We start from the raw sequence: 13,647 nt of genomic DNA on the forward strand, positions 1-13,647 counted from the left end.
TAGACTGAATGTTGCTTGAGTGCGACCAATTCCAGGACCATTTGCTGCCATGCTTTTTGCTGCAATGATTCCAGAATACTTTCAGAGTACCTCCAGGAGAGCTTCATGGAGATCTCCCTGGAGGATTCCCGCTCCATCCCCAGACATGTGAACAGACTTTTCCAGTAGCTGTACTGGCCGCGAATGCATCCTAATTCTTAAGGGCAAATCAAACATTAAACACTATTGCTTTTAAACCCTGTACTGTAGTTACAAATGTGCACTCACCTGAGGTGCCTTTTCCAGCTTCAGGGTCGGGGATCCCGCCTTTGGAGGGTATTGGCTCTAGGGGGAGAACGGATTCACCGCTTGCCTGCTGCGCATTCTCCTCCTCCTCCTCATCCACAAATTGCCCCTCCCTGTTGTGTAAGACTCCCCCCCTTGCAGGTGTCCACGGACAGTGGTGGGGTAGTGGTAGGGTCCCTCCCAGAATGCCATGCAGCTGATCATAGAAGCGGCATGTATGGGGCTCTGACCTGGAGCGACCGTTTGCCTCCTTTGTATTTTGGTAGGGTTGCCTGAGCTCCTTAACTTTCACGTGGCACTGCTGTGTGTCCCTGTTGTAGCCTCTCTCCAACATGCCCTGTTTGATCTTTATTTCTCTTCTAACCATTTCTGACTTAAATACCTTTTACTTGTACTCACTTAAAATCTATCTTTTTGTAGATAAATAAACTTGTTTTATTTTTTAATCAAAACTAATCCAGTGTTGTGTTTAAACCGAGCTGTTTGGTAACTGCATTTAAAATAGCAGGCTGTTGGATATTGACCCCTTATAAGGGCAACAGACTTATAATATCTGAACTGTCCATAAGGGGGCTGGGCAATGCAGAACAAACACTTTGGGGGAAATTTGGGACTGGGAATGTGTTCAGGTCAACCTGCAAGTAGTAAGCCAGAGTGGAGCTGGTGTGTGGCTGACAGGCTGCTGGGATCAGAGTTGCTGGACAAGGACTGCAGCTGTACACAGGCACTCGGGGTGTGACTTGCATGCTGTTTGTGAGTAACCCCGGTTGGAAGTTCCAACAGCAAAACTTTGTGAGTCTACCAAGGTTGCAGGACAGGTGTTGACACATCCCATCACTGTTTGCACCCTGGAATGTGACACTTAGCAACATTAAATTGTTCTCAAAATCAATTTTTCTTTGTGCAAGGGTAGACAGGGCTTAAAAGGGCAAGAAACTTGCCCAAGTAGTGTCCACTTCCTAGACACTACAGTGCTAATAAGCGATGGTCACATAAACACCACCCTATACTGAAAACCTACTGACTGCTATACTACCTACATGCCTTCAGCTTTCATCCGGACCACATTACACGACCCATTGTCTACAGCCAAGCTCTAAGATACAAACGCATTTGCTCTGATCCCTCAGACAAACACCTACAGGATCTCTATCAAGCATTCTTAAAACTACAATACCCACCTGATGAAGTGAAGAAACAGATTGACAGAGCCAGAAGAGTACCCAGAAGTCAACTACTACAGGATAGGCCCAACAAAGCAAATAATAGAATGCCACTAGCCGTCACCTTCAGCCCCCAACTAAAACTTCTTCAGCACACCATCAAGGATCTACAACCTATCCTGCAGGATGATCCCTCACTCTCACAGATCTTGGGAAACAGGCCAGTCCTTGCTTACAGACAGCCCCCTCAACCTGAAGCAAATACTCACCAGCAACCACATACCACACAACAAAAACACCAACCCAGGAACCAAACCCTGCAACAAACCCTGGTGCCAACTCTGTCCACATATTTATTCAAGGGACACTATCATAAGACCTAACCACATCAGCCACACCATCAGGGGCTTGTTCTCTTGCAGAGCTACCAATGTGATCTATGCCATCATGTGCCAGCAGTGCCCCTCTGCCATGTACATTGGCCAAACTGGACAGTCTCTACACAAAAGAATAAATGGACACAAATCTGACATCAGGAATCATAACATTCAAAAACCAGTAAGAGAACACTTCAATCTTCCTGGTCACTCAATAACAGACCTAAAAGTGGCAATTCTTCAACAAAAAAACTTCAAAAACAGACTCCAACGTGAAACTGCAGAACTGGAATTAATTTGCAAACTGGACACCATCAGATTAGGCCTGAATAAAGACTGGGAGTGGTTGTGTCATTACAAAACCTAAACCTGATTTCCCTAATACTAATTTCTCCCTACTGTTACTCACACCTTCTTGTCTACAATCTGTAATGAGCCACTCTCATTACCACTTCAAAAGTTATTTTTCCTGCCATGGTATCTTGCTGTTAATTGATTTATCTCGTTAGACTGATCTCACACTTGGTAAGGCAACCCCCATCCTTTCATGTATTTATACCTGCTCCTGTATTTTCCACTCCATGCATCTGATACAGTGGGTTCTAGCCCACAGGAGCTTATGCCCAATTATATTTGTTAGTCTCTAAGGTGCCACAAGGACTCCTTGTTGTTTTTGCTGATACAGACTAACGCAGCTACCACGCTGAAACCTGAAAAGAGTGTGGTACAGCTCTTTTGCCATTTTTTTTTTACATATTGTTGCCTATATAGTGATGTATAGCTAAAATGTATGCAAAACATTAATTTTGTAATACCTGTTTATTTTCTGTGATATGCATAACATTTTGCACTACTTTAACATTGGCTCCAGCTACTCTAGGAAGGTGCTAACACAGCTTCCCTGGTCAGTGAAGACAGGGCAGGGTCTTTGAAATATAACTATGTCGGATTTCTAAAATTAATAATTCTCCAGATGAAGTACTGCTCATCTAACTTCAGTATTCTTTTGCTTCTTTGGTTTGCATCAAAGGTAAGTTTCTGGGTATATGACCTCTGCACATGCCTCTGTCAGTTCTATGCAAAATTTGCTTCTATGGTTAGGACAAAAATGGCAATTTGAGTAAGAGCCATTTGTTGGTTAGCAAAAATATTGTATTCTTATCTTTTAATTTTTCTGAGGCTGCCTGAGATCTTTGAAGCCTGAACTAAGTCTTTGAAGTTAGTGTGTTTCAACAAAATGCTTGATTATCTGTGTTTTAAAAATATAGGACAAAAAATAAAACATTTAAAAATGATGGTAAAAATTCTCCTGAAAGTAAAACAACTGTAGGCCTTGTTATAATAACATTTTAAATTGATTTTAGAAAATTGGAGCCATCACACACTGCAAGTATCTACAACAATGGAACACTAGCTACACATTGGGGTTTATGTTTGAAAACTAAAGGCGTGAACCTGCAAGGGTCGGAATTACTAGCATGGAATAAGGACTATTCATGACAGTAAGGATTTGCAAAATTGGGCCTTGCATGAGAACTTAGTTTAAACTGAATTCCAAAAAAACTGGATTAAAATACAGTTTGGCTGGCCTCTGTAGTCAGGACTTCAACAGTATTTTTGCCTCAGGCCTGACTTTCCTTTTACACCAGTTTTACACTAATATAACTCAACAGACTACAGTAGACTCAACAGATTATAGACCATTGATTTACTCCTGATTTAAACTGGTGTAAACAAAAAGATAATTTTGTATTAGGTTTTCAATCCTTTTAAAGGGACTATCCACAATGCAAAATTTACTATGTTGGGGAATTCTGTATAAATAGGGTTTGGTCTTTCCAGCATGGACAGCAACAAACCATGTTGTGGAATCACGGGCGTCCCGTGGGCGTCTCATGAATAAGGCTGTGTGTCTGTCACAGAGGTCACGGAATTCACGGTGCCCCAAAAGCGGCCGGCATCACCCTGCAGCTCCTGACCTAGGTGGAGGAGCCATGGGGGCTCTGCATGCTGTCGCTGCTTGCAGGCACCACCCTCACAGCTCCCATTGGCTGCAGTTCCTGGCCAATGGGAGCTGCAGAGTGGAGCTTGTGACAGGGGCAGCATGTGGAGCCCCCCTGGCCTTCCATCCCCTTAGGAGTTGCAGGGACACACGGAACCAGGTAGGGAGCCTGCCAGCCCCACCAAACCCACCCCCAATACCAGCCAGGGTCCTGAGCCATGCATCACCCCCCTGCTCCCCCCTGCGTCAGCGGGGGTCTCAGGTCACATGCTGACACCCCCAATACCAGCAGAGGTCCTGGGCCACCACCCAGCACCCACGGCGTCCCTAGACCACTCCCCCAGAACACCCACGGCCCCTCAGCCCAAGTTTTAGTTAGGGGTATGTAGTACAAGTCATGGACAGGTCACAGGCTGTGAATTTTTCTTTACGCTGTGGCCACATGGAGTGGGGGTCCCTAGCAGCTCCCATAGGGACTGTGGGGTGGGTCCCGTGAGGGAATAGGCCCCATTTTGGGTTCCTGAAAGGCCTATTTGCAGGACACCTCCCCCAGCCCAACAGGATGGGGCCTGTAGTGTAGGGGGTGCATGTGCCCCACCATGGGCTAGGTCTCATAATGCTTCTTGCCCGCGGGGAATGGTCTCCCAGTGGCCCTCACTCGCTCCGTGCTGCTGGGTCCCGCTGGCAGGGTCCTTTGCGGGAGCGGGTCTTCCCCTTTCTGCCCGTGACCTGTCCATGACTTTTACTAAAAATATCCATGACTAAAATGTAGCCTTACTGATGAAATAGTATAGTGTGATCAACCCCATTTTAAGGCAATAAATAACAACTCTATGAAAGATATGTGTCAAAGCTTATTTTTTAAGGGATGCCATCACCCAACAATGTTTCATTCATGGTATTGGTAGTTCTGTAAATTTTAATTAGGAACTGTCACAGCTTCTTTCTATGGTCACTGCTTGGGAATGCACACCCTATATTGGAACATAGGAATTGCCATACCATATCAGTCTTGTGCTACATCTAGTTCAGTATCCTGTCCCCAACAGTAACCAGCATAGATTCTAAGGGTAGATCAGTCCTTTGGAACTTCTCAAAATAATTCCTAGAGGAGATCTTTAGAACACTCAATCATGATTTAAAACAGGGGTTCTCAAACTGAGGGTCGGGACCCCTCAGGGGGTCACAAGGTAATTACATGTGCGGGGGGGTACGACCTGTCAGCCTCCACCCCAAACCCAGCTTTGCCTCCAGCATTTATAATGGTGTTAAATATACTAAAAAGTGTTTTTAATTTATAAGGGGGGGGGGTCACACTCAGAGACTTGCTATGTGAAAGCGGTAACCAATACAAAAATTTGAGAACCACTGATTTAAAAGTTGTCAGTGATGGAGAATTCATCCCAACCCTGGGTAAATTGTTCCAGTGCTTAATTACTTGCACTGTTAAAAGTTTCCACCAAGTGCTTCAGTGGAAGATGCAAGAAATTGTCACCCTAATTGCTAATAGAGACTGCCTTAAACACTGAAGCAAGAGGTTTTTATATCTTTTTATAAAAAGCATTAACTATAGATTACTTTCTTGCTAGCAGTGCCTTCTCATGGTTTGCAAAGCATTAGGCAACAGATGGGCGGGAACCCTTAATAGCCGAAGAGAGCGTTATCTTTAGCCTGTCCCCAAAGCGAATCAGGATGACCTTGTATCCACAGGGACCCATGGTAGACACAGACCTCATGGCGTGTCACGGTGATAAACTCTGACGAAGAAACAGTCCCCTCTTGTTTGAAACTGCATGGTGTGTGGCGTTTGCCTATGAACCAGTATAATGCCAGGACCCTGCCTCTGCAGTGCCAAGAGCACGGTGCACGCCAAGCAAGGGTTTTGCCACACATCCTCCTGCGGAGCCCTTTAAATGTACAAATTACACGGGCCTGAGGCCAGGGAGGCGTTGAGCAGCTTCCGCTCTCGTTGGGGCGGGAAGATTGAGTTCAGCGCCTCCGGCTGGCGGCCCCTTCCTGAAGGAGCGGAGCGGAGCACAGGGGGCCCGGCAGAGTGCGGGGCAGGCAGACGCCTCCCTAGAGCTGTGCTTCGGCCCCACAGGGGAAGGGGGCGGGATGCTGAGGCGGGGTTAAGCGACGCCATCTCAGCGCGCCCGGGGCAGTAGAGGAGATGGTGGTCCGAGCGTGGTGCTGGGCGCTATGCGCCAGGCTCCGTCCTGGGGCTCTGCGCCGCCTGCATGGCTTGGGCAGCGCCACCTTCTCCTCTCGCTCGCTGGTAAGTGCAGCCCGGGGGAACCAGGAGGAGCGGAGCCGCCACCCCCGCCGCCGCCGCCGCTTCCCTGGGCGCGGGCTCCGCCCCGGCTGTTTGTACTGGCGGCGGGGCGCGCAAACACCAAGCGTAGGGCAGGTCTGCCCGCGCCGCGCGTGGGGAGCGCTGTGGCCACGTGCAGTGGGGTCCCCTAGCAGCCCCCATAGGGACTGTGGAGTGGGTCCCGTGAGGGAATAGGCCCCATTTTGGGTCTCTGAAAGGCCCATTCGCAGGACCCCAGCCCAACAGGACGGGGTCTGTAGTGTAGGGGGTGCATGCGCCCCACCATGGGCTGGGTCCCCTAATGCTTCTTGCCCGCGGGGACTGGCTCTCCCAGTGGCCCTCGCTCGCTCCGTGCTGCTGGGTCCCGCTGGAAGGGTCCTTTGCGGGAGCGGGTCTTCCCCTTTCTGCCAGTCCCGCAAGAGCTTTATGTCTCAGGGGCTTGGCAGCGCAGCCCATAATGATATATTTGCTGCTCATGGTAAGTGGCCGTATCTCCGGGCTTGTCTACATGGGGGAAATTGATTGGCATAGCTAAAGCAGAGTAACTTTTGAGCTGTAGGTTTCAGAGTAGCAGCCATGTTAGTCTGTATTCGCAAAAAGAAAAGGAGTACTAGTGGCATCTTAGAGACTAACCAATTTTTTGAGCGGTAGGTGTTTTGGTATTGGGGGGACAGTCTATTCTGGAATGAAGTATCAGAGGGGTAGCTGTGTTAGTCTGTATCCACAAAAACGAGGAATCTGGTGGCATCTTAAAGACTAACAGATTTATTTGGGCATAAGCTTTTGTGGATAAAAACCCCACTTCTTAAGATGCATGGCGTGAAAATTACAGATACAGGCATAAAGATATAGCGGCACATGAAGAGAAGTGAGTTACCTTACAAGTGGAGAACCGATGTTGAAGGCCAATTCAGTCCATGTGGGTGAGGTCCACTCCCAATAATTGATGAGGAAGTTTCAGAGTAACAGCCGTGTTAGTCTGTATTCGCAAAAAGAAAAGGAGTCCTTGTGGCACCTTAGAGACTAACCAGTTTATTTGAGCATGAGCTTTCGTGAGCTACAGCTCACTTCATCAGATGCATACCGTGGAAACTGCAGCAGACTTTATATATACACAGAGAATATGAAACAATACCTCCTCCCACCCCACTGTCCTGCTGGTCCTCCTCCCACCCCACTGTCCTGCTGGTAATAGCTATTACCAGCAGGACAGTGGGGTGGGAGGAGGTATTGTTTCATATTCTCTGTGTATATATAAAGTCTGCTGCAGTTTCCACGGTATGCATCTGATGAAGTGAGCTGTAGCTCACGAAAGCTCATGCTCAAATAAACTGGTTAGTCTCTAAGGTGCCACAAGGACTCCTTTTCTTGATGAGGAAGTGTCAATACCAAGAGAGGGAAATTTGCTTTTGTAGTGAGCCAGCCATACCCAGTCTCTATTCAAGCCCAAATTGATGGTGTTAAATTTGCAAATAAATTGTAGCTCCGCAGTTTCTCTTTGAAGTCTGTTTTTGAGTTTTTGTTGTTGAAGAATGACTACTTTTAAATCTGTTATTGGGTGTCCAGGGAGATTGAAGTGTTCTCCTACTGGCTTTTGTGTGTTACCATTCCTGATGTCTGAATTGTGTCCATTTATCCTTTTACATAGAGACTGTCCGGTTTGGCCATTGTACAGGGCAGAGCGGCATATGGGGACAGAGAATACAACGGGGTTTGTTACAAGAATTGGTTCCTGGGTTAGTGTTCTGTGGTGTGTGTAGTTGCTGGTGAGTATTTGCTTCAGGTTGGAGGGCTGTCCAAAAGCTAGGATTGGCCTGCCTCCCAAGGCCTGTGAGAGTGGGGGATCGTTTTGCGGGATAGGTTGTAGATTGTTGATGATGCGCTGGAGAAGTTTTAGCTGGGGACTGTATGTGATGGCCAATGGTGTCCCTGTAACAAACCCCGTTGCCTTCTCTGCCCCATATCTACTCTAGCGACACCATCATAGGGCCGAGCCACACCATCAGAAGCTCATTCACTTGCACATCTACTATTGTGATATATGCCATCATGTGCCAGCAATGCCCCTCTGCCATGTATGCTGGCCAAACCATCAATTTGGGCTTGAATAGGGACTGAGAGTGCATGGCTCACTACAAAAGCAATTTCCCCTCTCTTGGTATTGACACCATCTCATCAATTATTGGGAGTGGACCACAACCACCCTGACTGAAATGGCCTTCAACATTGGTTCTCCACTTGTAAGGTAACTCACATCTCTTCATGTGCAGCTATATATTTATGCCTGTATCTATAATTTTCTCTCCATGCATCTGAAGAAGTGGGTTTTTTACCCACAAAAGCTTATACCCAAATAAATCTGTTAGTCTTTAAGGTGCCACGGGACTCCTCGTTATTCTGGAATGATTAGTCCACTCCTTTGGAGTAATTGTTCTGGAATAAAGTCACTTTTATTCTGGAATAGAGTGGCCATACAATACAGGGGAGTTATAGCTGAATAGCTTACAGCTTAATAGTTATTCTGCTATAGATATGCTGTCAGTTTCCTGCTGTAGACAAGACATTAGTTCAGCAACAGGACCTGGAGGAGGAGGAGCTGCCAATGGTTGAGTGTTTCCTGGGTTGTTCCACAGACAATCCTCCAGAATTACAGGGTTTCAAGTATCTATTTGTTATACTTTTGTCTAAGGTTGCCCCTGGTGACAGGCAAGATGTCGACTGGCGTGTGTGTGTGTATATGTGTCAAACTCCTAGCTGAAATTCCTTATATACCATACAGTAGGGTGTCTGCAGGACATAGAAAATTATTGGATCTGATTCTGCTCTTGTGTAAATCAGGAGTAATTCCAGTGACATTCGTGATGTTACATATGTAAAACTGGTTTAGTTAAATTCAGATCAGAATCAGGCCAAAAAAGTCTTATCAAGGTTAAAAATTAGCCACTTGCTAACAGTGGTTCAGATTCATTGCTGTTAGCAATACTGGGAACCCTACTGTAGAAGGGCCACCAGTATCCTCTGCCTTTTTAATCAGTGGGTCAGCCTGAGTTGCTTTTCTGAGTAAGATTAGATGACATGGTGCTTAAAATGCCAATGGCAGCTGGTGGACCATCCCCCCCAGGTCCCAGCACCTGGAGTCATATAAGTAGGTGAGAATCTCAGCTTGCGGGGTGCTTTTTTTTTTTTAACATAAGTTTCTAGCTCACATGGTTGTAGAGAAAAGCACAAAATAAAAGAATCTAAAGGTTATTGTTAGAAATCTCAGGATTTTTAAGTTAAAATTTTTTGGGTGTGCAGTTTGTGATTTTTTGAACACTTGAGGCTGGCAATACTTTACCGGTTTTGCGCACTTGTAACTTCACTGACATCAGTTGGATCACTCCTGAATTAGGCCCTGATCTTGCAAGATGTATATGAGTAACTGTACACACAAGATAATTCCCACTGAATAAACAGGACTACTCACATGCAAAAGTGTAGACAGGGCTATTGAGTCTTAAGGTGACTGTTACTTTCCTGGAATCCAGCTTTGAAATTTTTTCTTGCAAAGAGTACAGGACTCGTACATCTGTAACAAAACAGTATATATGTGGGGTTTTTTTTGTTTTTGTTTTAAGTCATCAAGCACCAATGATGGGTTTCTAAAAGAAAAACGTGCCCAAATCATGTCTCGAGGACTTCCAAAACAAAAGCCAATAGAAGGAGTTAAGCAGGTATTGGTTTTTGCTTCTGGGAAAGGGGGAGTTGGAAAGTCGACAACAGCAGGTAAGTTTTCGTGTTTGCTCTGGCATCCACTTTTATTATTGTATTGGTATTTATTTCTGTTTTACAACATGCATAATAGCATCGTATTTTTATACAAATACATTAATAAACTAATTACACAGGTGGTAAACAGCAAAATAAAAACATGCATATTTATCTTTATTAAAGATCTGCGGTATGGCAGTATTAGTAAAAACTAAAAGCATTTAAAAAATCTACTTTACTTTTCAGCTATTAGGCAATTTTTGTATTTCATTCAGTCTGAAGCTGTGAAACCAGACAAGTCAGTTTCACTTCTGTGTAGTCTGCAAGAGTTTAAAAGGACAGTCAGTTTGAAAGTTTTTCATCTATGATTGTGCAAATAACACCTAAGATTATTTTAATAGGGTTGCGGAGGGGGGGCGGAAGAGAAAGTCTGTCTGTCTTTCTGCATTTGACAATCACAACACTTTGTGTAAGTCAGTTTCCCTGTGTACCTTGTGGAGTTCATATGCCTTAATCCTATAGTCCAGTCATTTTGGATAGGCCCTTACACCCCTGCAAGGTTTCCCTACGTTCAAAGTAGTTCCACATGGATGCAGAGGTCTACCTATAAACACCCCATACTGCAGGAGCAGGATCTAAGTTAGACTTCCATTAGATCCTGCTGCTAGAAGCTGCTCAGGGCAGGTGGACTTCCGACACATGTGGAGACTCATTTTCTTCAGTGGAAGGCAGGGATCTGCCCATGTAGGGAAGCTGGCAGGATCAGGACCTTTGTCAGTTTTCTTAGTTGTTGTGTGGACGTTACCCAAGGAAAAACAAAACAGTGATTGCAAACCACAAAAATTGGTAGGGGGCCTCATGAGTGTGTATAGTACAAACTGCTTTGACTCCTTTTTTTTCCCCCATCTAACTAGATTTCAAACTAATGATTTACCTTTTAACTGTGGTTCCTCGGCAATAGAACTATAATGTTACATTTGGGATGATAACACTGCAGAGGTTTGTTCAATAAAAATAAAGTCTTGTTGACAGTAAAATTGCTTGGGAAATATTTCTCTTTATATTAGCCTTTGTGAATTTATTTAAAAATCTCTTCAAGAATCCATATTAAGAAGGCAATATCTTAATATATATATTTCTTGGTGAAATCCTCAGATTCGGACTTTGAACAAAGTCTATGTTCTAAAAAAGATGCTCACAGCTCTACATAAATATATATATATAAGTTCATTCTCTGAGTTGCCAGTCATGGAATGGGCAGGCTGTTAAATTAAAGAAACAAAAACAAAGCACAGACATGTTTAATTTGGAATTGCTTAGTGATTGTAAACTGAAGTACAGATTGAGTGAATTTCCTTATTTTAGATTTCATCTGTCTATGGACACATCATAAGGAATAATCAATTGGTGTATTTCTTTACAGTGTGCCTGCTGGTTGGTGATTGTAATTCGCTGTTCTTAGTTAGGTTGTTGATAGTATGGTTTGTAAAGTTGACTTTCCAATGATAAAAACAATTTACCCCTTTATGTCCACAAATGAAAAAACTGAATTCATGGCTACTTATTGGAGTCTGGAAGAAGTTAATTAAAGTCTATATTTTTTTAAAATATGGGCAGAGATTCCAGTTTTGACCATATATATGGACTGCACTCTCAGCTATGTAACAAAGTAATAAATATAAAAGATGTAGCTTAAATCTAAATTCACTGTCCAAGGTTTGGTGTTTTGGAGCTATAGTCTCCTTTCAAATGGGTATTGCATATCTGTACTGAGAAGATAAAACAGTCTCTTGGTGCTCATTTGTCAAAATGAGAATAAATTTCAGTGTTAAGATGAATATCTAAAGGTTAGATAATTGCAGAATTTTTATTCAGCCCATTGCAGTGCTGCTGAAATCTGGGATTAACTTGCTTTTAAAGTTGTGTACCCTGTCATTTTTGTTAAAGGACGCTTGGGGAGATACTTCTACAGATGTGACTGCTTTGCAGACCTCAGCACCCCATCTTTGACTTCTGTATCTCTGAGCCTCAGTTTCCCATATTTTTCATTGCTTAAGTATTCTTGCATTCCAGCCTCAACCACCCCTCCATATTAGGACAACTGGATGGGAATCCCAGGAAAAGCCTATTCAAGACTATTTCTTAATCAGCCGTTGTGTTTACTGTTGAATGATGTTTCTCTCCTTTTCTCCCATTGCCCTATAACTTTTCTACCTTTAGGAGAAGTCAAATCAACTTCCCTCTTTCTTCTGTCACTTTCATACACCTGATTTGGATCTTCTGGAAACAGTAGTTCCTCTCAGTGACTGAGAGGAGGTGCTATTTTGTGTGGAAAAAGCTTTTTCTTCCTACTTCTATTCTTTTGGTGTTTCTTCTCTCTCTTGTACTATTTTCCATCCACCTATTAAGTGGTTTATTTTTATTCCTTCCTACCTCTCTTTATGCCTCTCTTCCACTTCCAGTTTTCCCTCTTGCCAGAATTTTTTCATGCAGAGATCTTAGCTCTGTTTTTCTAATTTGTCTAAACTTTTCCTTTCCCTACCAACCTTGCAACAAATCTGTCTCGTCCTTCTCGTTACCAAAAAGACAGACGAGCTGCTTTAGAGAATTGAATTTGGGTTTGTAGTCCTTTTTTTGTATGATGTATAACGAAGGCCTAAAGAGGTTTTTATTTAATTTTTATTGCTTGTTTTTAACTTGGAACTATTAGGAAGCTCAAGTAACCTTCTGGTTTTGCTGAAGGACTTCTTGAGGGTCTTGTACCTTAGTTGAAGGTGTTGGGTTGTTGAAGCTTTCATAAAAATATCCTTTCTTTCCAAGTATTGGCGTTAAATAAAGGTTGACACAAACAAACAAAAATATAAACCATCTGACTAAAAATTCTTCTCAATTGCTCAGTAGTCAGTTTCTTGTCAAATTTCACAAGTTCTTAAGTTGCTTCCACACTAGACTTGGGTGGACAATGATTTTCCCATTGTGTGAAAATTTTTCACTAGTTCAAAAATGTTCCTGTTCTGTATTGGGGCGAACTTGAGACCTTTTGAAGTAAGTAAGAGAGTGAGATAGACAGGCCTATCCAACAGAGAACAGCAAATAGCCTGGCTATTAGGATGATTCAGATCACTGATTTGAACCTAGGTCTCCACATCCGAGATGAAAGCCCTAGCCACCAGGCTGAGGTGCTAATGTCTCTCTTGTTTTGGCCAAGAAACTCAAATTCCAAACTGGACCTGAGAAACCTTTGAGTAAATTTTGTCAAAACTGGAATGTTCCTGTAAAAGTTTGTTTTGATGAATCTGCTTTTATTTTCTTCCCCTCTCTCCCCCGTTGTTGAAAATTTCCCAAACAGCACTGCTACAGATACTTCCAGGGTAGATAAGATTTGAAATTTAAAGTAACAAGCAAAAACCTGGTTTTGTTCCTATTACAGAAAATGTAATTAAAAATTAAAAAAAAAATCATAAGGAAGCAAAAAATGGCACAAGCCTATTTTTAAAAGTGCAGGTCACTGGTCATTAAATTAAAAAGGTTAGTGGAGAGCGTGGGAAGGAAATCTGAATTTGTTTTTAAGTACAATCTTTAAGTACAACCTTTTAAGTATGCCTTTAAAAAAATCAAATTGGTATTAAATTCTCTAACAGAAATCTCAAACATTTTTCTCAAGGTTTTCTTTTGGTAGAGAAAACCAAAACCTTTTGAAAAACCTCTTTTTATTTTGCACTGTTTCTTAGAAATTAAAGGCTTGCCTTCGTTGCACTA

At 43.4% G+C, this 13,647-nt stretch overlaps 1 protein-coding gene across 2 annotated transcripts in view; it reads left to right on the forward strand.

The window, feature by feature from the left end:
- Nucleotides 1-5,995: 5,995 nt before the first annotated feature.
- Nucleotides 5,996-13,647, forward strand: part of NUBPL (NUBP iron-sulfur cluster assembly factor, mitochondrial) — a 150,416-nt gene continuing 142,764 nt past the window's right edge. For both annotated transcript variants that reach the window (XM_077819011.1, XM_077819012.1), the window contains exons 1-2: nucleotides 5,996-6,102; nucleotides 9,756-9,903. In XM_077819011.1, coding sequence (XP_077675137.1) covers nucleotides 5,998-6,102; nucleotides 9,756-9,903 — 253 coding nt within the window. In that variant the 5' untranslated portion in view covers nucleotides 5,996-5,997. The remainder of the gene's footprint in view (nucleotides 6,103-9,755; nucleotides 9,904-13,647) is intronic.

This window comes from Eretmochelys imbricata, chromosome 6 (genome assembly GCF_965152235.1).
Source record: "Eretmochelys imbricata isolate rEreImb1 chromosome 6, rEreImb1.hap1, whole genome shotgun sequence".
In the NCBI taxonomy this organism is placed as follows: domain Eukaryota; kingdom Metazoa; phylum Chordata; order Testudines; family Cheloniidae; genus Eretmochelys; species Eretmochelys imbricata.